This window comes from Centroberyx gerrardi, chromosome 9 (genome assembly GCF_048128805.1).
Source record: "Centroberyx gerrardi isolate f3 chromosome 9, fCenGer3.hap1.cur.20231027, whole genome shotgun sequence".
Classification (NCBI taxonomy): domain Eukaryota; kingdom Metazoa; phylum Chordata; class Actinopteri; order Beryciformes; family Berycidae; genus Centroberyx; species Centroberyx gerrardi.
In genome coordinates, this window is record NC_136005.1 from 20949012 (window position 1) to 20976162 (window position 27151).

At 43.4% G+C, this 27151-nt stretch overlaps 2 protein-coding genes across 3 annotated transcripts in view; one reads left to right on the top strand and one right to left on the bottom strand.

Annotated features, from left to right (window-relative positions):
• Nucleotides 1-1075: 1075 nt before the first annotated feature.
• On the top strand, nucleotides 1076-7410 carry LOC139926632 (interferon regulatory factor 4-like). 2 transcript variants are annotated; one of them, XM_071918401.2, is made up of 9 exons: nucleotides 1076-1133; nucleotides 1332-1533; nucleotides 2108-2294; nucleotides 2795-2871; nucleotides 3762-3894; nucleotides 4172-4273; nucleotides 5005-5376; nucleotides 6067-6179; nucleotides 6558-7410. In XM_071918401.2, exons 2-9 carry the CDS (start codon nucleotides 1336-1338, stop codon nucleotides 6717-6719), a joined length of 1344 nt encoding a protein of 447 aa, XP_071774502.1. In that variant the 5' UTR covers nucleotides 1076-1133; nucleotides 1332-1335; the 3' UTR covers nucleotides 6720-7410. The 2 variants fall into 2 exon arrangements, with proteins under 2 accessions (XP_071774502.1, XP_071774503.1); XM_071918402.2 differs by lacking the exons at nucleotides 2108-2294; nucleotides 2795-2871.
• Nucleotides 7411-9345: 1935 nt separating this feature from the next.
• exoc2 (exocyst complex component 2) overlaps nucleotides 9346-27151 on the bottom strand; it is a 35612-nt gene continuing 17806 nt past the window's right edge. The window contains exons 7-28 of the mRNA XM_071918410.2: nucleotides 26574-26654; nucleotides 25407-25552; nucleotides 24817-24898; nucleotides 24560-24662; nucleotides 23423-23541; nucleotides 19813-19932; nucleotides 19305-19429; nucleotides 18716-18784; nucleotides 18436-18593; nucleotides 18168-18289; nucleotides 17366-17427; nucleotides 15444-15524; nucleotides 15190-15249; nucleotides 14556-14617; nucleotides 14373-14439; nucleotides 13478-13594; nucleotides 12457-12598; nucleotides 11253-11308; nucleotides 10852-10974; nucleotides 10561-10622; nucleotides 10137-10196; nucleotides 9346-9969 (exon numbers count right to left, since the gene is read on the bottom strand). Coding sequence (XP_071774511.2) covers nucleotides 9876-9969; nucleotides 10137-10196; nucleotides 10561-10622; nucleotides 10852-10974; nucleotides 11253-11308; nucleotides 12457-12598; nucleotides 13478-13594; nucleotides 14373-14439; nucleotides 14556-14617; nucleotides 15190-15249; nucleotides 15444-15524; nucleotides 17366-17427; nucleotides 18168-18289; nucleotides 18436-18593; nucleotides 18716-18784; nucleotides 19305-19429; nucleotides 19813-19932; nucleotides 23423-23541; nucleotides 24560-24662; nucleotides 24817-24898; nucleotides 25407-25552; nucleotides 26574-26654 — 2111 coding nt within the window. The 3' untranslated portion in view covers nucleotides 9346-9875. The remainder of the gene's footprint in view (nucleotides 9970-10136; nucleotides 10197-10560; nucleotides 10623-10851; nucleotides 10975-11252; nucleotides 11309-12456; nucleotides 12599-13477; nucleotides 13595-14372; nucleotides 14440-14555; nucleotides 14618-15189; nucleotides 15250-15443; nucleotides 15525-17365; nucleotides 17428-18167; nucleotides 18290-18435; nucleotides 18594-18715; nucleotides 18785-19304; nucleotides 19430-19812; nucleotides 19933-23422; nucleotides 23542-24559; nucleotides 24663-24816; nucleotides 24899-25406; nucleotides 25553-26573; nucleotides 26655-27151) is intronic.

Sequence of the window (27151 nt, forward strand, 5' to 3'; positions counted from 1 at the left end):
CATTATAACAAGGGTTCACAGTAAAAGCCTACATTCATTTTCATGTCCATGACCTGGGGTCAGTGGATTCACACCTGAATCAAATTGTATTTGTTAACATAAGGGAGCTTGTATTTTATTTAATAAAACATGCATTGAAATGAGTTTTTTTGTTTGTTTATCTCAGCAATTCCCTAACAAAATAGAATATTCCTGTAGGGACTTATAGTGTACCTATGGTGCTCAGTAGTGAGTTTATAATGATCTTGTACTTTGTAGTATTTTTTAATCTCCTATGATATCGCTGTAATATTCCTATAATAATCCTATAGGGATTTATAGTGTGTCTGTGGTACTCAATAGCAAGTTTATAGTAATCTCACCCTACTTTATGGTATTTTTATCTCCTATTGTATCACTGTAATAGTCCTATAATATTAATAAAATACTCCTATATGGAATGTGGTACTCAATAGTGTATTTTTATAATAATCTTACCATACTTTATGGGATGTTTTAATATCCTATGATATCACTATAATATTCCTATAATACTCCTATAAGGACTTAGTGTGTTCTGGTAGTCAATAGTGAGTTTATAATAATCTTATACTTTATGGTATTTTTAAATCTCCTATAGTATCACCATAATTGTCCTATAATATTCCTACAGTGTGTGCTACTCAATAGTGAGTTAAATCTTACTGGCTTCATTGTATTTTTTAATCTCTTTAGTTTATCACCATAATAGTCCTATAATATTCCTACGGTAAATTACGCGTTTGCTGCGATATAGGCCTAGTACCAAGATTTACCACAGGACCACTCTAGTTATTTTTCGTAAGGGCTACCATTTCAAAGAATTGTTTTCGTCTCCGTCCCATGATTTTCCACATGTGCGGGTGTGTGACAGAGTGACAGAGCCGCTAGCTGACGCCGGTAGGGTTTCCCCTGCTGTGTTACTGGAGATCCGCTGTGTGCTCAGATAAGCTTCGCAGGAGACAGCAGGTGCTCAGCATCCTCTCTGCTCTTGTATTGTCTCCGCCCTCCCCCTCCAGCAGGCTATAGGCTAGGATTTAAGCGGGCCCGCCGTAATGATGAGGGCTTTCTGAGTCTGATTGATTTCAAAACTTGACGGGTTTCGAGTTTCACAGGTAAGACCATTTTGATCTGCTCCCAGACACACACGGCCAACTCTGCGTGGGAGCCGAGAGTGTAAAGTGAATTTTACTTACAAATTATAGCCTTTGTGCTTGCTTTGATCAATTTAATTGCCAAAAACACACACAGGCACAGCAGCAAATGGCATTGCGTTAGGACTTACGGGAGTTTTTCTGCATCTCTTTGGACAGAGAGATGAACCCTGAAGCGGATTACGGGGGGTCGGGCAGCAGCGGGAACGGAAAACTCCGTCAGTGGCTGATAGAGCAAGTGGACTGTGGCAAATATCCCGGTCTGGTCTGGGAAAACGACGAGAAAACTATCTTCAGGATACCGTGGAAACACGCCGGGAAACAGGACTACAACCGGGATGAGGATGCCGCGCTTTTCAAGGTAGGGACCCGCACTCAGGCGACATAGGTCTGCATGCGCCACCGCAGCAGTGTCAGTCCAGCCAGAATGACAGATAGGCCTATGACTTTCAGAATAGAAAGGCACTCTCTCAAACCTCATTGTTGCAAACGTTTTAAAAGTAGGCTAATACAAAGAACGAAAGTGATAATTAAGGAATAAATAAATAGATAAATTAATAGGCTAAATAAATAGGATCTACATAAATAAATTAACCTGATTAATAAATGTAACCTAGCCTACAACTATTTTTTTCCCCAAAACTGTAGGCCTACGTTCCTTTCACATCATATATTCATAGCCTACAGGTCTACAATGTGCAAGATGCCAAAATTGCACAAAGAATAACTCAATCATAAAACGATTTACCAGACAACTTAAGGATGTCTGAGCTACTACCTCAATTTTAGTCCATTTTAACGCCTAGTTGTAGCACAACTGGTCCTAAAGGCTGTAGAATAAGAATTCCATTTCCATTACCTGTCGTCACAACCCCTCTGGTTAAACTTTATACACTTTAATAAGGGTGGATGCGTTATTGGTGACTTTCCCGCAGGCCTGGGCGCTGTTTAAAGGCAAGTTTCGGGAGGGCATCGACAAGCCGGACCCGCCGACTTGGAAGACGCGCCTCCGCTGCGCCCTCAACAAAAGTAACGACTTCGAGGAGCTCGTGGAGCGCAGCCAGCTGGACATCTCGGACCCTTACAAAGTCTACCGCATCATCCCCGAGGGCGCCAAGAAAAGTCAGTCCCACCTCAAATACTACACACATTAAAACACACGTAGAAGAGAGAGAAATACAAGAGAAGTAGTACTTTGGCAGGGAGCCTACAGTTTTTCATTTTTTATCACAGAAATTAAATTGCAGTTTTGGCATTTATAAGATGATCAGAGTCTTGGTCAACCAAACTGGATCAACTTTTTTTTCTTCCTTATTTTTATCTGGTATCAGCAGACAAAGATGATGCTTTTCTGAATGCACCGTTGGGTTTTGATAAGGCTCACTGACCCCTCAGTAAATATAAATATTCTGTTGAAGAGTCAAGCAACCAAACCACCAGTCACCATGTGGTCCCTACAATGCCTGACTTGTTACATTCATGAATATACACATTTAGCTTAGGCTGTGCTGTGAGTGGATTTTTTTTTAAAGTAGGCTAATGTATGTACATAGTGTTAGTTGTGTGTGAATGTTTTTATTTTTATTTGTTTTTTCTAATAAACTCCTCTGCTTTGCATTTAGGACCCAGACAGGAGGACAGTCCTTTGAGTCCAATGAGCTATCCCATCCACCCTTCCTACTCTGCCCTACAGACTCAGGTGATTCTCATACAATGCTGTGAGTTGGGTGGGGTTGAGAGAGAGAGAGAGAGAGAGAGAGGGGGGGGGGGCAACAGAAACACTGGATGAGCCATATGCACACATGAATGACCTCAGATACACCACATGCTACGTGGGGCAAAAAGTCACACATTATGAGTTATGTCACATTATGTAGTCTACTGGCACTGACTTCAAGTGCTGTCAGAAATATTCAAATTCCGAGTTGATGGCACATTAACGACCAAAAGTTGTAATTTCCTGTGACATGTGACGTTTGAGCAGCAGAGAGCATGGCAGCCATGTCAACAACTGATGGTAAAAGAGATGTAGACTATTCAGTTTTTATGATATTGTTTTCAATTTTATGTAATTAATTGGTGTTTTTGTATAATTCTATTTTCACTCTTAATTTAAATTTTAGCTGTCATGCATTTTTGTGCATACTTTTAAGTTGTCCTTTTGGTGTTGAAGACAGCAGCTACAAATAACTTAGATTAAAGTGTCTTTATATTGCTACAAGACATCATTACTCGCACACTAACAAATCTAGCTATAGAAAAACCTTTGGCTAATACATAAATTATAACATTAATTACATGCCTGATGCACATTTCTCCTCTTAATTCTGCCACTGCAACATTAAGTAGCTCAGTAATGCTTGATTTCTGAAATAAAACAACAGCCACCAAAAAAAACTACTTTTAACAGGGTCCATTTTGTTATTGTTACCAACCAAAAGCACTGCAGAATTCAGAAGTCAGAGCTTACAAAGAGCACTTGAAGGCAGCATGACTCCTGATGAACTGATTATGTTGATTTTGTATGTTGACCTGACTGGTCTCTCTCTCTCTCTCTCTCTCTCTCTCTCTCTCTCTCTCTCTCTGTAGATGCCAGGGTACATCCCCACTCCAGAGTGGAGAGACTATTTCCAAGAGCAGGCCTCTCTGCCAGAGCTGTCCTTCGCTCAGTGTCCCTATCCCCCTCGAAGCCTGCAATGGCAACCCCCACCCATGGAGAATGGTACGGTGCTGAATATATCTATTACAGAAAGCATTAAGCGCAGCATCAGTGGAGTAGAATTGTGTTGTGCAAAACATAAAAGTTGAGTGTGTGTCATGCTACATAAGTTAAAATGAGTCTTGTGTGCCTTTCATATTTGAGAGAATGAGTGTTAAGTGTTGGTAGACTTGACTTATGAACTGCATGTTGGTGTGATGGATGAAGTTTTGTATTGCACATGTGAATCTTCTGTGAGTGTGTCTGTGTTGAGCTCTTGTCCTCTCCTCTGTCTGTGCAGGGTACCAGCTCAAAGCCTCCTTTTATTCCTACAGTCCTGCTGACAACCAGCCCTCGCCTTTCACACTGGACACCAGCATGAGATCAGCAGAGACACTCTCAGGTACACATAACGCACACACACACACACACACACACACACACACACGCACGTACACTTTCACTTCATATAGTTTTTTGTTCCCTACGCGATGGCCTGATTTGGACAAAATTTGGAGGGATGATGCATCTTCGCGTTCCAGTGTTAAAAAAAAAATACGATTGACCAGAAGGAGGTGCTATAATTAAGGGTCCAAATTTTAAACTTTGAAAGGTCATAATTGGGCGTTTAAAAATTACACTGATTGACCTGATGAGGGCGCTACAATTAAAGGTCAAAATTTTATACTCAAACGTGATATCTCAGACACCTCTTGTCCGATTTTGATGAAACTTGGAGGGATGACACATTTTGGCATTGTGTTCTTGCATTTAAAAATAGTATACTGATTAGGCAGATGGAGGCGCTATAATTAAAGGTAAAAAAATTCAACCTCGAAAGGCCTCAACTCCTACACTATAAGTCCGATTGACACAAATTTTGCTACATAAATCCAGCTATCCTATTCAATTTTGACGGAACTTGGAGGAATGATGCATTTTGGCACTGTGTTTGGCCTGATTGGCCAATCTGTATTTTTGTCTGAGATATGATGCGTGACAGCACACAAATGACTCCACAAACAAAGACCATACCATAATTTTAAATGATCATCTCAAACAATGACTGCATCACGCATGCGGGACGACATGCTTAGCTGACCCTAACTCTGTCCCTTTCTCCTACGCCTCCAGACGTCCGCCTGCACGTGTCTGTGTATGTCCAGGACACTCTGGTAAGGGAGGTGACAACCTCCAGCCCAGAGGGGTGTCACATTGCTCCATGCTCCCCAGAGGACAAGTCATACCTGCCCCAAGGGGGTTCTGAGCTGGTGCCCCTGCCTCTGGAGGGCCTCTCAGCCCAGAGGAGAGCAGAGGAGTGCCCCCCCAGCCCCCCATCCGCCCTGGAGAAGGGCGTGTTACTGTGGATGGCCCCGGACGGACTCTACGCCCGGCGGCTGTGCCAGGGGAGAGTGTACTGGCAGGGAGGGCTGTATGGAGACAAACCCAACAGACTGGAGAGAGAGGTCACCTGTAAGCTACTCCACACGCAGGACTACCTTACAGGTGAGACGGCACGGCGAGGTGGCCTGTGCAGGAACCCATCTAAATGGATTGTACCCTGTTCTAGCTAGGGGACACAAACATGTGTTGTATTGTCTTCAGTTATTCAAGTAAGTGGCCAAGTCTACAGTAGGTAAACAGGACAGGCAAGGTGATGTAATGGTTAAAAAAATCTGGCCCAAAACCAGAACCAGGTTTGATTCCTGCAAGAGCCAAGGTTGTGTCCATCAGCAACCATGTGCTCTGTTGAATTGTCCTTGGCAAGCAAGGCTCTTGCTCTTAACTCCTAGGCTCATTCATTGTAAGTTGCTCTGGATAAATGTCAGTTAAATGTCCAGTTAAATGTCTAAAAATAAAACTAAGAAAACAAAAGTAAAAGAAAATGTAAAGAAACTTTTTTTTTTAAGTGTGCTGTAGCATAATCAGTTGCTGAAGTAATATCTCATGCTGAAACAGTCACATGACTTCTACACAGACACCTCATCCCCGCCCACATGGCAAAACAACCCCAGCTGTGCAACTCTGTGTGACAGCTAATCTCTTATTTGCATATACTATGTGACAAGGACTTTCCACTCATATTACCCCAAATGTCATGTCATTTCAAAGGAATTTCTTCTGAATTAACCCTGCAGGTACACAGATGGTATCTAACCTAGCAATGATTTGATCTCTCTCCCTCCTGACTATCAGAGATACAGGGCTATGGAATCCATGGTCGGCCACTGCCTCGGTTCCAGGTGCTGCTGAGTTTTGGAGACGATTTTCTGGACCTGCAGAGACAAAGGAGGACCCTCTCTGTCCAGGTCACTGTCTATACTATAACACTAGCTGGTTCCCCGACATTTGACTACTGTGTAAATACCCTTACCTGCCTAACTTCTCCCCATAATACTTCACAATCAACACTCCCCAGTGAGATCAGGGCACATATGGCTTACTTTCATTTGTGCCATTTTGCATCCCGGCTGCATGACACATAATGCTTACTTGGAGGGAAGCAAAATGACCTCTGCAAAATGTCTGCAGAGTAAAGTCAGGACAAAGTTTTAAGCCTTTCATTGTAAGGGTGGCAATCAAGGATCACTGGCCCATTTCCACCTTAACAATCCAGGCAAAATTGTCATATATTGATCATTACAACACCATTATAGACTGACCTTTGTTACCCTCCAATCCTGCAGGTGGAACCCTTGTTTGCCAGACAGCTCCTGTACTACGGCCAGCAGACGGGTGGCCACTACTACCGCAGCTACGAGCACCCTGGAGTCATGGACCATATAAGCCCCTCTGAGGACTACCAGAGGGCCATCACGCACCACCACAGCAGTAACCTGCAGGAATGATCTCAGCGGGTTCACATGACTGTTGGAGACTGCTGCGAAAGACACAGTGACAGGAACCAGGAAGTAGACATTGTTCTCTGGATCAGACACAACTCCTCACAGAGACTGGAGACTGTGGGAAAAGCCAAACTAAACTGAGCTTGATATCGGACAATGCTATACATGTAATTCAAATGGCTCAATGGATTGATAAACAGATTTGGCAACAGTTGTGCCCTACTGGGTTGTGTGTGTATATGTGGCTGAAACAGAGTTTTATTTTCTTTTGATTTTATTCCACTATACTGTTTTTTCAGGGCATCATGAATATTTTCAATACTGACTATGCAAATGAAACTGACAGCTGTGGTGATTGTATGGTAGGCAATTGTAATGTGTATTTTCAATGACTTTTGTATTTGTTTTTTTCCTGTAAATACGTTAGGCTACATTTTCTGTTGTTAGGAGACACTATCAACACCATTTAGTTCTTAAATTATGAATGAAGGGATTTCACTGACTGGGTGTGGTTGAATGAGAAACTGTTGCAGACAGCCTATTTTAGATAAGCTTATTCCACTAGAGACAATCCAGGTACATCATATATTCTTGGTTTCAGGTGACATATTTCAGATTTGCGAATGAGTTGTATTGATAAAATCTGATGGCTGTTTGGGGCTTTTTTCAGTGCACATTACCATTCTGAACAACAATAAATGGCTTGTGCCAAAATAATGATTGCCATTTGTCAGTATATGAGCTCTTCAAGTAATGTCAGTGCTGTGTGTGAGTGTGTGTATGTGTGTGTATGCAGGAAGTGTGGTTCAGATGCAGGATGATGCTGGTTAATCAAACACATCGTTATCATAAACAATGTGATGACATCACGAGGAAGAGGTTGGCCACTCTTTCCGCCCTGTGCTGGAGAATGCCTTCCTGGCTTCTACTGACATAATAGATTATGTTTCCACTTCCATGGAAAAGAGTCATAAAACCCCCACAAAAACATGTTTCTGTCTATAATTAATTCACAAGCTGAAAAGAAAGATGTCATCATTTGATAAGGTTCCTTGTGAAAGAGTTCACTTACTTTGAAAACCACTGCCTATCTTTCCAGCATGTTGGCAAATAACATGCCAAAGGCCTCACTATTTTGAATATAGGAAGACATCAGAGGAAGCGTTCGGACCCAGGTTGAAATAGAAGACATGCATTTCATTTGATGGAAGTACAAGATGGAAACAATGGAGCAAATACAAGTTCAATACCATGATTTTCCATGGTATGTCCCCAATGTCACCTATGTATACCTTTATTACTGATCTGGCTTTCTCCTGATGTTGTGTGCTTTTCTATACCCTAATAGCAGGCTGCAAAACAACTTGTGCTGCACAACAAAAGCTTACTCCACTCTACAATAAAGGTGAAAGCTATCAAAATCTATCCTCCAAAATCTGTCAGATTGCTCCATCCCGTAAATTCCAACCTTTGATTGCCCACTTATTGCAAAGAAATTGCATTACCCATAGAAAGTCAGATCAAAGTCAAAATGTTTTGCAGGTCTTGTCATCTTTTCTCCTGAATGGAACAGAGTGCTGGCGAAAAACTCCCCTCCGCACCTCCGTTACTGTAAACAGAAAGCTGGTGGAGGACGGATAAGACTTCAGGCTTTGAACTTACTTTTGTGAATGAATCTGTGGGTGGACAGAGAGCTAAGTTTAGCACAGAGAGAATCAAAACAACTTCAACCTGCCCCGTAAGAGAAACCAAGACAGAAAAAAAGGTCTGAGGTGCATTAATGTAGACAATGACAGAAAGCACGATTGTAGGAAATGGATAGCTGACATTAGTGCATTTGAGTGATTCAATTGCAAGTCAACAGAGTGATTTAAGGGGGAGATCCCTGGTCCATCACGGCATAACTTCCACAGCGTCCTCAGATAACCTCCCACGTGTCCTTATGTCGTACTTTCTCATGTGAACTACGGGCGTGGCATCTTCTGTCTACTCTGAGTGACTAGACCCACCACAACCGTACCGCTACCTTTGATCGTCCTTGCTCCCACGACCATATCACACTTTCTCTGTCACTACCTTCTCATGGGATCCAATCACGACCTCTTTTGCGGCCTACCTTGTATAACGGACTACGCCACCCAATTCACTCCCCCACCCTAGACACACCCTATAGTCATTCTCCTCCCAGAAGACTAGACAGTAGCATACCAGACGAGTGCGAGTGAACTGATGGGTAGGATCTTCAGAGATGAATAACTGTGGCAAACTGTTTTGAAGCATGACACACACACACCCCTGAAAACCAACCGTGTGTAGGCATGCACTAATGCACACTATGCTTGAGTGTGACTGATGGAATTATGGACAAGTTTAAGGACTAGACGGCAACACATGCTGACAAGGTCACCATGAGAAAGATACTTCACTCATTACAGTATTACATTTACTCATATCCTACCTGAAGTGGCCACCTCAGGTTACCAGTATTATTAATGTATTGTAGAGTAAGTCATGTAGTCACCAGTCATTACTGAAAAGCTGTGAAGTCTGTTTATCTGATGGGAAATGGTGTGAGTGTGAAGTCAGTAGTCAAGACAATGGCGCAACAAACAGTCAAACCAAAGCATAATACTTTCAACAGTAGGCTGTCGCATTTTATTGGGCAATTGAGATGGCACAGGACAAAGCATTAACAGCAAATTTAAATCTTCAACAAATCCCACATGTATTGGTTAACAGATGACAGATGACAAGGCACAGAGACTGCTGAGACCCCAGCTGGTGATTGGCTATGGCCTGTATCCCAAAGGGGGACAAACCCAGTTCTTTCTCAAAACCAGCAACTAAACTTACATAGTGAGCCCCTTGCAGACTGTCTAAATGAGTGACCGTATTAGATTAGCATAACCAACATGACTCCACCAGCCAGGGACTGTCCTGGACAGTAACACTGAGATCAACTCATTTAGTGTTAACACGATTAGATGATTAGACATTTGCTTCCAATCTCGTGTGGTGCAGTGAAGAATGAAAATGATACTACACTGAAGAATAATGTGACAACTGAACTGAAAAGATACACTTCAAGTTTATGAGTAAATTGCACAAATTTAGCATGTTAGAGTAGTGAATACAGTACATGAAGACTATACAGTTAGCTCATCTCTTGACAGGCTGGACGTTGGAGGGCTGGAAGCAAGTGAGCTGCAGCTGCATACTGCTCTTAAACTTATTCAACAGCTCCTCCAGTAACCTGGCGAGAGAGAGAGAGAGAGAGAGAGAGAGAGAGAGAGAGAGAGAGAGAGAGAGAGAGAGGGATTTATGTGAAATTAATCAATGAAGCATGAACATACTATAAAAGGTCAAACTGGCGTTAATAAATAAATTGGACAAGCATGAAACCCTTGATCAAAGACTCACTTCTTGTCTGCTCCACTGTGAAGCTGGGGAAGCGCATCCAAAGCCAGTTTGAAGCTGGCACTGGAACAAGACACTCAGTTAAAACTTTATTAACAATACACATGTATAGACGCAGGGAACCAGAGAATACAACACAAAAAAAGCCCATGTATTCAGGCAAGCATGAATGCATGCATGCACGCCTGTGCACACATGTACACAAACGCACGCAAACACACTCACACAAACGCACGCACGCATGCACGCAGGCAGAACCAGATTGCTTTCACTTCCTTTCCATAAGCCACCAAGTAACGTAAATAGGGATTGTAGTGAGGGATGTGCGATTACTAAGATTTATGTTTGTGACATTCAGTACCATAAATCATTGTGCACATATGGGTGTGCCTGTCTATGTAACCTTGTGAATGTGTGTGGCGCTTACTTGCTTTCACCATTTAGGTAGGACGCTATGGCATCTCTCAGGGCGCAGAGTTCAAGACGAGCCTGAGAAAGATGCGGAAGGAGGGCGAGGGGGGCGGGGGGTGTAGAAGAAAGGACAATAGGACAGATTAAGTCAAGTAAACAATGTCAATGCAACACTCAGTAACTTGAGCTGAAGTATGGCGTTATCAGAAACAACAGGTAAATCCCCCCTCAAAGGCCACAGCTAGGGTCTTCTTATGACTCAAAGTGGCAAACTGCTCTAACTGTGTGCATGTGTGTGTGTGTGTACCTGCAGGGCTCCATTTTTGCTAAAGGAGGACACACATTGCATGAGACGACTCATCTCCTCTGCAACCGACTCCACAATTTTAGACAGAACCCTGGGTACCAGCTCCTTAGAAACTGTGAAGACCTGAGAGAGAGAGAGAGAGAGAGAGAGACAGAGAGAGACAGAGAGAGAGACAGAGAGAGAGAGAGAGAGAGAGAGAGAGAGAGAGAGAGAGAGAGAGAGAGAGAGAGAGAGAATAAAAGAGACTAAATGCCTGGTAAAAACATAAATATAATAGACTGAAGAGCAACTACAGAGAACAAGAGAAGAGTAATGAGTTAGGGCTAGATAAATAAAGGGCTATATAATATGAATATATAAATAAACTTGACTTGACTTAATGGTGTGTCAGTCGGTCGTACCTCAGCATGAACTGTGATGATGTTGACCAGAGCTTCCTTTAGGTAGTTCCTCACACCTGAGAGAGGAGGAGGGCACAAAGAAAATCAACATACAGGTATACTAGGATGATGGGATGCTAAGGGATAATTCCAACTAGAAAATGAGAAATGGCATTTCTTTATTGCTAACAATTAAGTGTCAGTGTAATACTTTATACTGTGCTATGAGGAGGTTGAGTAGTTGATGAGTAGTAGATGATGATGTGCTGCTTGGCAGTTTAAAATGTAGGTAGCATTTAGTTAACTGTAAAAAGAGAGTAATAACAAGAGACAACAAAAGACTAGTGAAAGCGGATTTCTTGACTTCTAAGGTCTTGCAGCACCCACACACACACATATATCAAGCACACAGATACGCTTCCACACAAGAAAATGCAACAAGTGAAAGTATCATATCCTGGAATTGTGGTTTAGCAATCCAAAATGTTCCTCTTTCTTGCAGCCCAAATAGAGGCAAACGCACAAACACACACACACACACACAGACACAAACCAGAGTTAGGCCATACTTTCGTTCAATGCTCCCTTTTGAGGCCTTGTAATAACCTGCTGCCCATTTGGAAATGTACTCAATACACAAACACAAGCGCGTCGCCTCACATCCTGTGCTAAGGTAAACCACATATACACATTTAAGTTTCACCTGGGCTTTAGAACACATCTGGTGAGCGAACACACACACACACACACACACACAAAGAACCTTTAGTACAATCAGCCCCGCACACCCACAACACATTAAGAAAACAAAGCACAGAAAGGCCATGAGATTCTTGGAGAGACCTGTAGAATCATACTGTATGTGAAAGTCTGAATGAGCTCATCTCAGTTGCAGTTACAGTAAGTCACCAAAGAGAAGTACTGTACACATGACACATATGAACCACAACAACACTGATCAGACCATAGAGACATATAGTGCCCTCCGGAGTTCACATCACTAAGGACTGTTATGCTTCTGTTGTTACTGGGGTCAGTCAGTGGTTAGTGTGGGTAATTTCCCCGTTTCTTCCGTCCCTCTTCTCAGCCTGTTTCTCAATGTGTCTAGGGTGAAACACACCATCTAAACACATCTACACATACCAGTTTACAGGCCAAGAGTGACTCACCCAGTGCGCTTTTACAGGCTTGCATGTGTGCGTCCTGCGATGAGGCTCTAATGTACCTGTAGGTGTTTGGCAGTCCCTCCAGTCAAAGTATCCAGCGCAGATGCCGGGTTCCAAAGAGCCCGCGATAGGGTCGGCCCGTCTCTCGATGTAGGCGTCAAATAGTTTTCCATCCAGATCCCGCACAGCCTCAGCACTCACCTGGCCACAGAACCACAGATATTGTCGTCCGCACGGATGCAGAAACACACCAACACACGTAAGCGCACGCGCGCCATGGGAGATGCTATAGCTATCCTGCTAGTCCCACTTTTGACTGCATATTCTGATTGTAACATTCACTTACTGCTGCGGTATTGCATCACTGCATAGAGTAATTGTTTGAAAACAACATTTAGAAAGAAAAAGGCAGTATTAATAGAGAACAAATGTATGGTAGATGCATGATGGGGGACTCCTACAATGGCTACCACTGTCTGGTGAGTTTATTTGCCGAATGAAAAATATCATAGTGGAAGGCTGATTAGGATTGTCGTTAGTTGTATCTAGAGAATATCTAGAGAAACTACTGTAGCCCACAGATATCATCTTGCTTCAAAGCATTCACTTGACAGAGTAATCACAAAAAGTCGATCTATCAAAAAATAACGCTCACCTGTTTACTGGAAGAGCGACCAAACACTCTTTCTTTGCTTTGTGATTCAGCCATTAGTCATCCTGTATGTGTGTGTGTGTGTGTCTATGAGTGTGTGGAGAAGAGAAAGGAGTGGAAATGTGGAACTGAGCTTCCAAGACCATGACCTTTGCTCTTTTAAGAGAAAGAGTCATATCTTTGCTCAGAAGAGAGCAAGGGACCTTCAGCATCCCTGCTCACTTTGTCTTTGGTGAGTAATACTCATCTCAACAAAGCAACACACTTCTCACAAATAGTATGAGCAACAAGACAGAGTGAAGTATTCTTGCCCGTATCTGAAGTGATTACAGTCATTTTAAAAGCATAACTACAAAATTGTAAAAGGGTTGGTAGACATTGGAGTAGTGCGCATGTTGTTAGATAATGCTACTGAGTGCTTCACTAACCCGCGTTATCTTCTCTGTCCCCGTGAAGCCGTGTTTCTCAAAGTGATCGGCCAGGTTGAGGAAGGTGTGTTTCTCCAGGTAGTGGCAGTTACTGAGGATGATCAGCAGACGCTGCTCCTACACACACACACACACACACACAGTCATGGATTCAGACATAAGCATACAAACATTGACAAAAGCATACACCCAACGAGAAAACTAAGCCATCTCATTGTATTTGACCACAGGATGATTATATTTTGACACCCACAAATGATTTCATCAGTGACAACAATTTCTCTGTTTTATCTTACAATATGCACACACTAGGTGTTACCGAGACTATAGACCTATAGACAACATTAGAGACTTCCATGGGCTCTGTCAATATGCTGATGTAAACCAATGCCTATGTGGTAATGACAGTCTGGCATGGTCCTGTATCATGTGTGCTGATTTCCAGCCTGCCCTCTCACCAAACTGAGTGTACATCATGAGTGGCACTAGTCTGAACTCTGGTCAGCTGCACTCAATAGAGGCTGCCGGTCTCACCCCTGCTGCACATGAGAGGCCAGGGGAAACCCCATCTGCACCCTGCTCCATTTCCCTTTACCAGAAGCACTCTACGCCCCACTCTTCCTCCTCCTCCTCCTCCCCTACGCTTAACCCCCTTCACTCGCATCTCAAACAAGTTACAGGAAATGAGGACGTATCTGCTTCCTGTCCACAACCAGGAAACAGCCTGATATCATTTCGTGGTTTGAATGAGTGAGACACTGTGACACGTGTTTGTCTGTTTGTGTAAGAGAGAAAACCCACGCTCTGTTGACGTTGGCTGTCCACAAATGTGGGATTTCAGGTGAACCAACTCTGAGCAGGTTAAAGGAAACAATAAACAAGTGGTTCTGCTTACTGGTGTTGGACTGAAGTCCTCCTGAGCACTGCTAAACCGGTCTGGAGAGCCCAGGTCTGCTGACTTACTGAGCGCACACACAGGAGATAGATAAACATTAATACAGAGTCACACATACTGTAATCAAGGACATAAATTTACACACAAAGAAATGCACACACTTCCACACATCCAGACACTTACTGAGATGTGTCAATGTCTCCATCTGTCTTGGTGCTCAGCTGCTCCAAGCAGTTGATGAAAACCTGAATTGGACACATCGGCATGCTGGTCAGGCATGTGGGAAACACCTCATGTATATAGTAGATATATAATAGATTTGGGCACAGTGACACAAGGTGCTCCAGTAGCGCTGTTATCGGCTTATATAGCAGGTATAGTGGTGCACAGCAATCCGTCTTAAACTATGTAAAGAGACCTAAAATTGCGGGTTCCCACATTATAAGATAACAATAGAATAGAATAGAATAGAATTTATGTGTCACTCCCCATGACAATAAATAAACAAGTTACAAACAAGTTACAAACTGTTTTTAACACAGTTAAAAACAGTAAAAGGTAAATACAAATGGAAAAGGGCACATACAACAACACAATAAAATTAAAAAAAAAGTATAGTGGGCAAACATTTAACATGTTTCATGTGTTTGAGCCCCTGACCAAGAGACACGGTTGTGTGCTTTTAGTTTTTTCAGGATTTCAGGATTATATCCAATGAGAGAATTACTGTTTTCCTGATTTTTTGGTGTGCTTCTGACCACATACTTAAACTTAATTTCTCATTTGGGTCGCAGGCTGAAAATGTGGTGGAGAATACCTTCAAGATGGCCACACAGAGCTCCGATGCCTGGTCCTGGGCCTGTTCCAGCTGGAGCACCTGGAGAAAACACAATGTAACACAAAATAACACGTCAGAGAAATCCCACTTTCCCCTCAGGGATCAATAAAGTTCATCCCACTGATGACACAAGAGTGTGATTACATTGTAAAGGAGATACATACTTGGTTGCTTTGTGTGAATACAATTTGATGAGACAATTGTATGGTGTCTGTTGCATGCAATTATCTTACATTGATCTCTCCTGGTCTGGTTTCCAGGGGCTCTTTGAGCGACTGCAGCATCTGGACCATGCACTGTTCAAACTGGGAAGGCTGGACAAAACACCACCACCAGAAATGGATAACACAGATTATAAAAGCAGACCAGCTCCACAATATAAACCACAACTTTTCACTATGTTACGTTGCAAAGATCAGTGACCTTAAAGCAGGGATGCAAACACATGAGGGGTCAGAAAAGGTGATGAAAGGTCTCTGGTATGCTCTCGCAGAGAGAAAATTTAGAACAATTAAGTGCTTAAAAGCCTATTTCTCATAATTTGGAAAATGAGAATATATCAAAAACTAACCTTTTAGGTCAAGTTAGGCTGGGGACACACTAGAAGATTAAACCATTTTGTCCATCCCGACAATCGGGAGGGGAAACCTTGATCTGAGACTTAGTCAGGACTGATGGTCCGCCCAAAATATGTGATAGTGTGAGGGGATTACAGATTCAATTTTAACCACCCTGTCCGCCCTGATCATATCAAACATGTTGGATATTTACGATTGACTTCTGGACGGATCCTGAAGTGTGTTCCAAGAGTGGAGACTGCCAATAGCCAATTAGAGCCAAATTTACAGTGAGGTAAGGCAGAAAGAAGAGTTAAATTAAAAAGTTATAGTAATGCTAATAACTCCAACCACGGATTTACCCAAATTCTCTTTTGGTGGGTTTCCATGAGATTAGAGTTCATGGCATTAGTGACATATGAGGAGACAGCAGGATAATCTCAGTTACATCATTAAGTGTGTGGTACCCTATCCTTGCCTAATCGTCTAGTGTGATTATTTTCACGACTCGGAGACAAAAACAATAAAAGAAAAAAAATACTAATACAAGTCCGTCATTATGTGTGTGACACAATGCCTTTTCAAAATTGGTTACAACTTTAAAAGTCTTCTAGTCTGTTCCCAGCCATAATGCCACTATAAAGTCAATCTAAGTGTAACTTAGTTCATCAAAGGATGAAGAGTTAAAAAGCAATGGGAATGAACAGAGGTAAAAAAAAAAAAATGGATCAAGTGCTGTTGAATCCGTTTCCTCAAACATAAGATACCCTCCCCCCCGGTATCCTTGATTCCAATCAGATATTAATCGTTACATCCCTAGTAGCTGTGATGGTCACTACAGAATCAATGACAGAAGTGACATAAAGAATAATGAATAGAATACAAAATAATGGTGTGGAAAGACAGAGTGAGAGAAAAAGGGGAAAGAGGAACAAAGGGAATAAAAAGGGAAAAATCACGCACTTTCAGTCTGGCAGTGGAAACCACTCAATGAACTGACATCTAGTTAGTAAAACCAGTCTATCTGCCAACATCCAGTTGGTAAAGATGATGATTGTGATTCTGATAAAAACCATTTGACTCATCTTTCCCTGACTCATCAGTTGGTTGAATAACAACCGCCCAAATTATTTTCTCTGAATTTATATGATCAGTATCAAGGGAACCCGGGATCAAAATGGCAAATATGGTAAAAAGATAACAAGTTTGCATCCTTGTTAAAGAGGTATTTCAGAGTGGTAGAATAATTTCCATTTATGGCACATAGAGCTTCATATCAGTCCTTGCTTTCACCTTTACACAAATTGTGGAAAAGGAGACCATGAGCATATTTTATTCAGTATTCAGTGTCACATTCTTTAAGAAGAAGAGCTTGTTTACCATTATTGACACAAGAGTCTGAAAAATAGCCTGAATGTGAGGGGTAAAAGGCAGCTAATATCGGACGCTGATTGTTCATGAACTCACATAGAAGTATGAAAAACGGTTAAGCCATGTAAAATACCGATAGCAGTTTAAGTCTATGTGTGACCTTTATGGCATAGCTGAAAATCATCATGAAATAAGCAGTGCTGCTTCATGTGGTAATATGACCTTACCAGGCTGGTGATTCCCTCATTATCTACAACCCAGTCCTCCTTCTCAGCAAGTCTCTTGACATCTGAGTGAGGAGAAACACACATATGAATCAAAAGGGCAATTACTTGAAACCTTGGTAAAATTTACTAGACTGTACATCTGAACTCAAGGACTAAAAAAAGTCTTCCCATCTATGATCATATTAATACGGGGTCATTGTGAGTGAAAATTATAAATAGAATTGAGAGTTTCTGAGGGACAACCACAATACGAATTAAAGTCAAGGTCTTACTCCTGAAACCACACTTAACTTGGCTTTATAGTAACAGCTAAGTGAGAACCAGGCACCCTTGTCAAAATGACCAACCATGTCTAACCACAAATGAAACCTAGCACTTCTGGTTTTACTGTCAAAACACTTTCTCTATAACTAACCTGGATGTTGCATCAGTTAAAGATAACAGTTGAGGGACAGCACACACACACACACACACACATACACACACACACATGTCTACAAACAGACAGGCAAGGTACAGCGTGTGCAGGTTTAAGGAGGTCCACGTGGATTACCATCACATGACCAGCCCAGCACAAAACTATGTACATCATTGACTGTTAATAAATCCACCAGGCAGTCTATGGAGGAATGCGGCATAAATAGGCACGCGTCCAGCCTGTCTGTCTTGCATTTGTGAAAAGCTCATAGAATTAGGATTATTATAGATCCCGTGTTGGCAAGCATCCATCTTGCATCAATCATCCCACCATGTTATATCCTAATCTATTAGTCATTGCTCCTCTTCCCTAAGCCCCCCTCACCTTCTGTAGTGTGGAGCAGGGTCACCATGAGGCAGTGCACTCTCAAGTCCAGCAGCAGATCCTGGATGACCTGCAGCAGATCATTAGGGATCTCTAAGGTGGACAGAGCATCATGGCAACCCCTGGAAGGGAGACGGAAGGACAGGGCGAGCGAGATCGAGGTTAGAAAACGTATGGCAGACATGGAGGCAACAGCTCTTGCGTGTATCCATTTCAAAATTGCACACATTAAATGAAACACACAGATTCAAATAATCAATGCGAGTACCTGACAATGTGTATGACTTGTGTGAGCCAGGGTCCGGTGAGCTCCGTCTTATTCTCCCAGCCCGCGTAGAGACTCATCTCCACCGGGGGCAAGGTAGTGGGGAGGAGAGCCCCCCGCACAAGCTTCACTAGCCGATGGGTCAACTCCTCGATCATTTTCTACAGACACACACATACACATGCACACACAGGATTAGGTTGCATTCATTTAAAAAATAACTGTAGTGAGTAAAAACCTCAAAATACCTTATTTGTGTAAATGACATGACCACAATACATACTTTAAAGTCATTCTGTCTCTGTCTGGCATTCTTCTTGGATTTTTCCACCTGGCCAGATTTTTCTCCGGTCTGCAGAAAAAAATGACACAAACATAAACCACTGAGAGTAATGAAGGGGTACCATATACAAGGAGTAAATTACTTCACAAACAGTAGCATACAGTCTTAACAAATTTCAGCCCCCATATAATCTCTGTGCCGCTCCATATCATCTGAAAACAAGTGAAACATGTCATCCCCCACAGATGATGCAGGGAACGCTTGGGCCAATCAGAAACAATTCCTGCAAGTTTCAGAAAAATTAGACCAGTGGTGTAGCAGTTATGGGCTTTCAAATTTCAAACACTGGAACATAATGTGAAGATACATCACCCCTCCAAGTTTTGTCAAAAACTTGGGGGGACAAAAAGGAAAGTCCACTCTCAAAGAAAATAGTATACAATTCTGCAATGCAAAGCTATAGACCAAAAATAATTTTGTTGTTCAAGTGTTCATGACTCTCCCGTTGCATCCCATTGCTCTCTTCTGGATCTCAATAAAAAGGCTGCCACTGAAGATGCCTCACTAAGTATTTTGCCTCAGCATTTACCTCACTAAAGAGGCTTCCATTAACGTAGGAGATCCAAAGCTTCCAGAAGTTGGGCAGTTGACCAATCACCACGTCCGACAGCTTCTCCACAAACTGCACCTGCTGGGGGGTCTCAAAGCGCCAGGCTGGAATGAACACATACGTGCATCCACACACACACGCACGCGAATGCACACACACACACACACACACACACACATATTACACAAACCCACTGAGAAACAAAAATCTAGGTCACTCATCTAAGGTGTACTGAATTGACTTTAAAAATCCACCTGTTAACACTGAAGTGCTGTGGTAGCACAGTGTTGTTGTAACTAAGAATCGCTGAACAAAATATTTAACTTCCTGATATATGGATGTACAGCGCACCAGACTAAAGTTGGTTGATGCTTGTGTGACTTCTACCTAAAAAAACATGCCACTGTCGTGAATGGTTATCTGTATTTAATACAGTACTAGAGAGAGAGAATTATAATGTGCAGAACGGTGTTATAGTGATACATACTGCTGGGGCGTGGCGTACGCAGGCTGCCCCCTCTCTTCAAAGATGCAGTGTGGCTGAGCCTGCTGAGGGCCAATGGACGGGTATCCCCCTCCAGGTCTAGAGCTATGGCTCCGACACCCACTGAGAGACATAAAGAAAGAGAGAGAGAGAAACAGAAAGAGAGAGAAGGGGGGGGGGGCGGGAAAGGGAGAAATGAGAAATGAACTCACAAGAAAAAGAAACACATACTTCAGATATCAAATAATCAAATAAACCATTTTCATAATTCCACATTCCTCAATAAGCTCAGCAGGCTTTCACACCAAACAATCCTCCCTTGCCCCTCTCGTCCTTTCTTTATTTGTCTTTTGATCCATCTCTCCCCTGGCCAACAGCTGAGAGAATGTCCCGTTGTTTCCAGGGTGAGGGGAGAGAGCTGTGAGGTTTGTGAGGGCCAGGGGTGATCTGGGTTTACATCGGCCAAACTGGGCTCAGTAATGTCTAATCCTGGTCTGATTATTAGCCAGGCAGCCAGGTTCCACTAGATGGCGATATGGAGCTGCGTTGCAGTGACAAATGTCCAAGTCCTAATGCAACCTCACACCCCTATCCTGATCCTTCTCGGCTAGTGAGATAACTTTGGGGTAGAAGGTTTGGAGAGTTAGCAGAAGGGGTGAGAGCAAACTCAAGTGAAAGTGAAACAATGTAGTGTTGAGAGGGAATCAAACTTTTACTACACTGAAAATGAAACTTAAGTGCAGTTTGTGCGGCTGTACACGCACGCCTACATAGCGTTTTTGTAAAAGGGAGAAGGACGAGCCACATTTCCAAAACATGTGTCTGACACACAGAGAGAGTGTACTGGTGAGTCACAAACTGCATGGGTGTGTGTTGAGAAATCCCCAAGCAGAAAAGCAAATGCTGAGTGGTCAAGCTGGCTGTGCACACAACACACTAATCCTGTCTCCAAATGTAAGGAAATTCTAAATTGAGTCAGATTAACCAGTAAACAGCCTCTCAGAGCTCAGAAGAGCAGAGCTCTCCCACAGCACGGATACAGGCGCAGACGCTGACACACACACACACACACACACACACACACACACACACACACACACACACACACACACACACACACACACACACACACACAGTCCATATAGAGCGGTACAGTCTCATTCTTAGAGATGTTTTCCTCTCTTTTTATAGGGATGAGAGCTGCTGTTGATCCAGGTGTCGGGTGAACCCTTGGCGTCCTCAGAATGAGCAACTGTGTGTGTGTGTGTGTGTGTGTGTACAGTATGGGTTTGAGTGTGCAGGCGTGTAAGACTTCTTTGTGTGCTCCAAGTATTCATTATGCTATGTTGTTTGTAGCTAGTTTGAAGTTGAGTTTGAAGTTAAAATATATGAACTTCTTTGTGTGTGTGCGTGTGTGTGTTGAAGACATTGTGTGTGTGTGTGTCAGCTCTGCTCACTTCCTCCTTTGGTCTGACACTTCTCTGCAGGTCGGACGACTTCCTGTTCCCCAAGGGGTCAGCAACCCAGACCACACACGCCTGCTTTCTGTCTAAACACACACACATATACATATGCATGCACGCACATGCACACATACACACGCATACACACACACCTAACGTTCTCCCATTCAAATACAGTTACTCCACACATAATTATGCTGTATCATTCTCATGCTATAGACTATAATTTTTAACACTGATACACACACACACACACACACACACACACATACATCTGATTAATATGCTAATTTAAGAGTAATAATTACCAGAGTGGTACCCACTGAGCTTCAAATCACAACCGCATGTTGCCCAATGCAATGTATGAACACTGGAATCCCTCTAATTGTTCACTGACAAAGCTATTTTCCTACAGACAAAATTTGCTTCTAATTGTATTGACATTGGCAGAGGAACCATTGTTCAGGAAATAAGAGTACCACAGTTTATAATTGAATTGGGCAGAGTCAGATTGCAATACCAGAGCACGATGGGAGTGTTTAGACATACGGAAGCAACTTGCGCTGCTATGCTACCTCACAAGAAAACTGAGATTCAGGCTTTTGTTCAAACAAAGATGGATGGGTCTATTTCACGTTTAAGGCAATTTAGAGGGTAATTAACAGAATCATAGCTATGCCAGAATGGCCTCTAGCCTCATATTCTGGACCGGAACACAGCATACACAACATGAAAGAGAAAATTACATCAGTTATGGCAGACATGGCCGGCCCATCAAAGAGCAATTATCCCTGCCACGTGTGATGCTGACAATAGCAGAGAAAAGTGGCTTATGAATGGACTGTGCTGGTAAACGTGATATAAGGGGGAAGAGGAGACGCCAGCAGAGGAGATGGCTGTGAGGTACCAGAAGGGGGTGTCCTGGCTATGAGAGGAGGGGTGTGGGTGGGAGTGGGGGAGTATAGTGGATGTGGTTTTTGATGGTGGCTGTTCAAGGGGCCGCTTGGGTTGCGGGATGTTTTAGGAGGCACTGGTTTCATACTTGGGCGAGAGGTGAGCAGCTGAGAGCGGGGATGGATACCAGGTGGGTGTGTGGGGAGAGGGTGAGGAGGTGGGGCACTCTGTACAGTACGACAGGAGAGGGGACAGGAGACAGCTGCTGCAGAAAAAAAGAGCAGAAAGGAGAGAGAAAGAGACAGAAGGATTGTGCGTTTGTGTGTGCATTCTAGTATATGTGTACGTTGTTGTCTTTATGTATATGTGTCACTGGGTGTGTGTGCGCGCATGTGTCTGCGTGCATGCGCTTTTTTGCAAACCAGCAATTAGCAAAGAAGTCGCATGCAATTTAAGATTCACTCTAGTGTTGCACTGCGGTGGAATGCATGTGTGGACAAGAGGGGCCATCCCTGACATGATAATCAAGATGGTATTTAACTATGGAAAGGCAGGGAGCACACCAGCGCCGAGATCCATCAACTTGAGCCCCGGAAACCACTGTTACCCTTAGCATTAGACATGTTTATGTTCCAGCTGCACTATGTGAAGCAGCCACCCACTCACAATGCACTCTGTATGTATTTGTGTGCGCCTGTGTGTAAGCGAGTGTACGCGTATGAGTGTGTGTGTGTGTCTGTGCGTGTGTGTGTCTCTAAGCATGGCTGGCGAATCGCTGTTCTTCCTGAGCGGACGGTTTCACATCCACATTTTTCTGCTGGCTGATTTAACAGAGAAACAGCTTAATTGGGGTTAATTGTTCCAATCCATCTGTGCAGCCGTGAGTGTGTGTGTGTGTGTGTGTGTGTGTGTGTGTGTGCGGTAACATGTCAGGCCCTGAAACCCAAATCCAAAGCCAACGCTCCCTCACTTTCATCTTATTCATACATTCATGAAAAAATAAACACGCAGGCCTCAAGCAGAACAGGCAGGGAAGGGGGAGAGGGGGGATGACAGAAAGGGCTAGAGAGGGAGAGGGGAATGTAGGCAGAGTATTGGTATGATGGAGAGGCAGCTGGTTTTCTCTACCCAAAGCCACCTTCAGATTCACATGACATCCACCAGCCTGATTGGAAATGCTAAATAGGGGCTTTTCACTTTGTGTGTAATATTAGTCAGCTCAAATGTATGCTTGCATGTGTGTGTGTGTTAGTCACCTCTCTGGTCATTGATGAACTCTTCTCTGCAGTTTTGCATCAGCTGCAGGATCCACTTGTGCTGAGCGTAGATGCACTGCCATGCTGGGTCTCCTGGAGCATGCAGGTCAGACAGGTACCTACACATGCGCAAACACACACACACACACGACATCTAAGAAATTAAAATCAGACCTCCAGACCTCCACAAACACTTCACCCTCTTATCCATCCCCACCCATAATCATCCCTCTCCCCAAGTGTATTTCCGGGGCGGCACTCAGTGATCTGTGGGATGTGAGATGAGTCACTCCCTGGGCTGCGGCTTGGCTCTCTCTACTGTCATCCGATGAACCCGCTCATTTGTTCCTCATTAGGTGGCATCCTTCAAAACTTTGAGAAAGACAAACAGGCGCAAACACACACACAAACACGCACACTTACAGACATACACACCCAAACGCCCACCCCCCCGACACACACATAAATACACAACACACAGCTCCCACACTCTATGTAAAGAGTAAACAGGAGCTGAGTGGGCGTTCAGAGCCATGCCTAATGCAGCAGGATGAAAGATGTTGCCGTGTGGTTGAAAGCTGGTCTCTGTGTTCCTGACAGGTCGGTCTTAACAATAATAAACCGGGCGAGACCACAAGTATGGATGGATAGATGGATGGAGGAAAAAGAGGGGAAAAGAAAGACGGGGAAGAGAAAAAAATAGAAACAGAAACAGAGAGTGAGACAGCAGAACACTGACAGGATTAGTGAACAGCCAGAGGGAAGTGAGAGGCAGAGAGAAAAAACAAGGAAAGTGGATAGAGGATGAGGTGCAGGTAAATGATGAGACAGACAGACAGTTATGGAAACCAAGGAAGTGCGACGAAAGACTGTATTTGATGTATCAAGACTGCATCCAATGTGTAAAAATTGCCTGAAATGTGTAAAGACTGTTTGTGATTATGTAAAAACTGTACGCAATGTGTAGACATAGGAGATGTGTGAATGTGTATTTGTAAAGACTGTATGAGATGTGTTAGGATTGCATGAGACGTGTAAAGCATGACATGTATAAAGACTACATGAGATGTATAACAACTGTGTGAAATGTGCAAAGATTGTATGAGATAGGATTGTACGGGCGATGTGTAAAGAGACCTGATGTATCTCTTCTGGTCGTGCAGTGTTGACGGGGTTTGCAGCAGTTTCTCCAATAGGAGACTCCTCAGTGCTCCAATCCTCGTCTCCACCTCAGCATACACTACACAGAGCAGGGAAACAGGCAAACACACAGTTATTCACAGTGAGACCACAACTCAGAGATTTTACAAAGCCAAGAGAGTCTTCATTGCTGAGATAAAGCAATATTTTATAGATTTGTTGGGTTAAAAACCCTCAGGGGGAAATACATTTACCTTTTTTGAAGACAGGGACCTCGGTATTGCCAAAAAGAGATTTGGCTTTCTCATAGTCATTGATCACCACATCATAATCTCCCTGAGAGAGAGAAAAGGTAATTTAGTTGATATTGCAATGACTGGATAGTACAGGCAAATTACATGCCAAACACTGTGTTTGTTGTACTTGCACTGTGCATTTAAGCCTCTCTAGCACCACCCTCTGGGTGACAGATATCCAAGTGCCTTGCAACGAATATGCATACAGGGTGTATGTAAAAGGACTTTCATTTTGAAGTAACAAAATCAAAATTACAAAGGCATGCCCTTTAGCAATATATGCCAGCTTTATAGAGGCCTAATAATCACTGCTTTGTATGCGAGTTGAGGCAACTAACGGAGTTCCAAAGAAGCCAAATAGTTGATGCCTGCATTACAGATGCACATAGCTCAGAAGTTGTTTGTTACAAGGAGAATTGAAGCCATTCTGAAGGCAAAGGGTGGCTCTATTCATTACTTGATATTCACACATTTCTACGCGTTTCTGTAGTTTTGTATACCCCTTGTGTGTGTCTGTGTGACTGTGAGTGTGTGTAGTTGTATTGCACCTTCTGGATATTGCGTTCAATGTAGAGTGGCAGGTTGAAGAGAAACTTGAACCGCTGCAGGACATTGAGCGCGTTGCGTGTGGAGTCAGCTTTGTCCTTCCGCCCCAAGACCTCCTGGAACAGAGTATCTGCAGTATCGCTCGCTCCTAAGAGAAAGACAGAGAGAGAAAGAGAGAGTGAAAGAGGTGGGAGAAAATGAGAAAGGGAGATACTATAAAAATAAACGTCGATACCACATTTCCCTCTTATTACAGGTCTCTGGTTTTCCTCCTGAACTGTATGCTATCTGACCTAGAGACAGGCGAGCAGGAGTGGAGAGACAGAGCTGCTAAGGAGAGGATGACAGCTATCTCTCACTCAGCCAGCTTGGTGGACCCTTTGCACGCTACACCCTGGCTTCGTGGGTGGCCTCGGATATGCCGGCAGAAAGAAAAAAAACCCCTACGAAGTTCTTTTAATCAAAAAAAGAACACCCCCTCCATCCCTAAAGGAAAAACAGCGTGAGAGCGAACAGAGGAACATTTCACATTTCTCACTCCCCGCTCTGCGCTCTGACTGACGAGTTGTCATGAGGTTGACATTTGGTGGGGCCATTCTGTGATTGGCTGATTGGGCTATGTGTTTGACGTACAGGCTTTTGGGGTAGGAGGCGAGTGGTGGCCTGGGCCCACTGGGCTGTGGGCCCACATGTCTGGGGCTGCGGGGATGAAAGCTGCGTCCGGCTGGGAGGTTTATTTACTCTAGACTCCGGGAAAAGGACCTGCTTATTGACCCTCCATTAGAGGAGTCACATTATCATGTATGAGATGAGAGGGTGGGGACACAGGATCCGCTGAGGGATCCGCTCTCCAATGGGGGCAAGACCTACAAAGGAGACTGAACATACACTGTGTGTATGTGTTTGGTGTGTGAATGGTGTATGAGTGTGTGTGATAATTGGTAGAGGCTGAAGGTGGGCAGCACAGAGCACCAGACTAATCCTATCCTCATAATCACTTTGTCCATTGCTGAGGGGATACTTTAGAGGAAATGTCCCAATAACTGAACTTCTAAGAGATTAACACATGAGGAGCGTGAATAATAAATGCCGTCTGCCACGCCTTCACTAATACAGCATTATGGTTAGAATTTCTGTTGGGGGTGGATTCTAGATGAAAGGATGCTTACTGTTGAGGATGTTTTCTAGACGTTGGGTCATTGATCCCTCCACTCTCTCCGTGCCATCAGACTCCAGCCTCTGGTGGATTGCTGAAACAAAAGTCAGTATTATGCATATTGTGAAGCATTAGGACCGATAACATCCAGTGAAATCCACTGAAATAAAATATGATGAATGATAACTGTAGGCATGAAGGCAGATAGGCCGGGTAAGTAGTGTGGAGAAAAAAAAAGGTTGGACAGAATTATTTGAGGGTCTCTGTGTGTTATAAAACACTCCGGAGTAACTAATGTGCAATTCCGAAAGTCCGGAACATTTTCAATTTCAGGAACTGAAGGTAAAACAATAAACAGCCCCTACCCCAGTGGTAGATGGGAGATAACCTCCGCGGGTCTCCGCCCACAGATGCTGCTGTTGAACCCTACCCGCCTTGTGCATGTTCCCACGCAACCGAAAACCTGACCCTGTCCCAGTGTACTGGATCGATTCACCTGACGAATGACCTAACAGTTTCAGCACCGTCTTGTGGTCCTGGGACATTTTGAGCCCTTCGACCCGGAGGTAATGCAAATCCAAAATGTTTCAT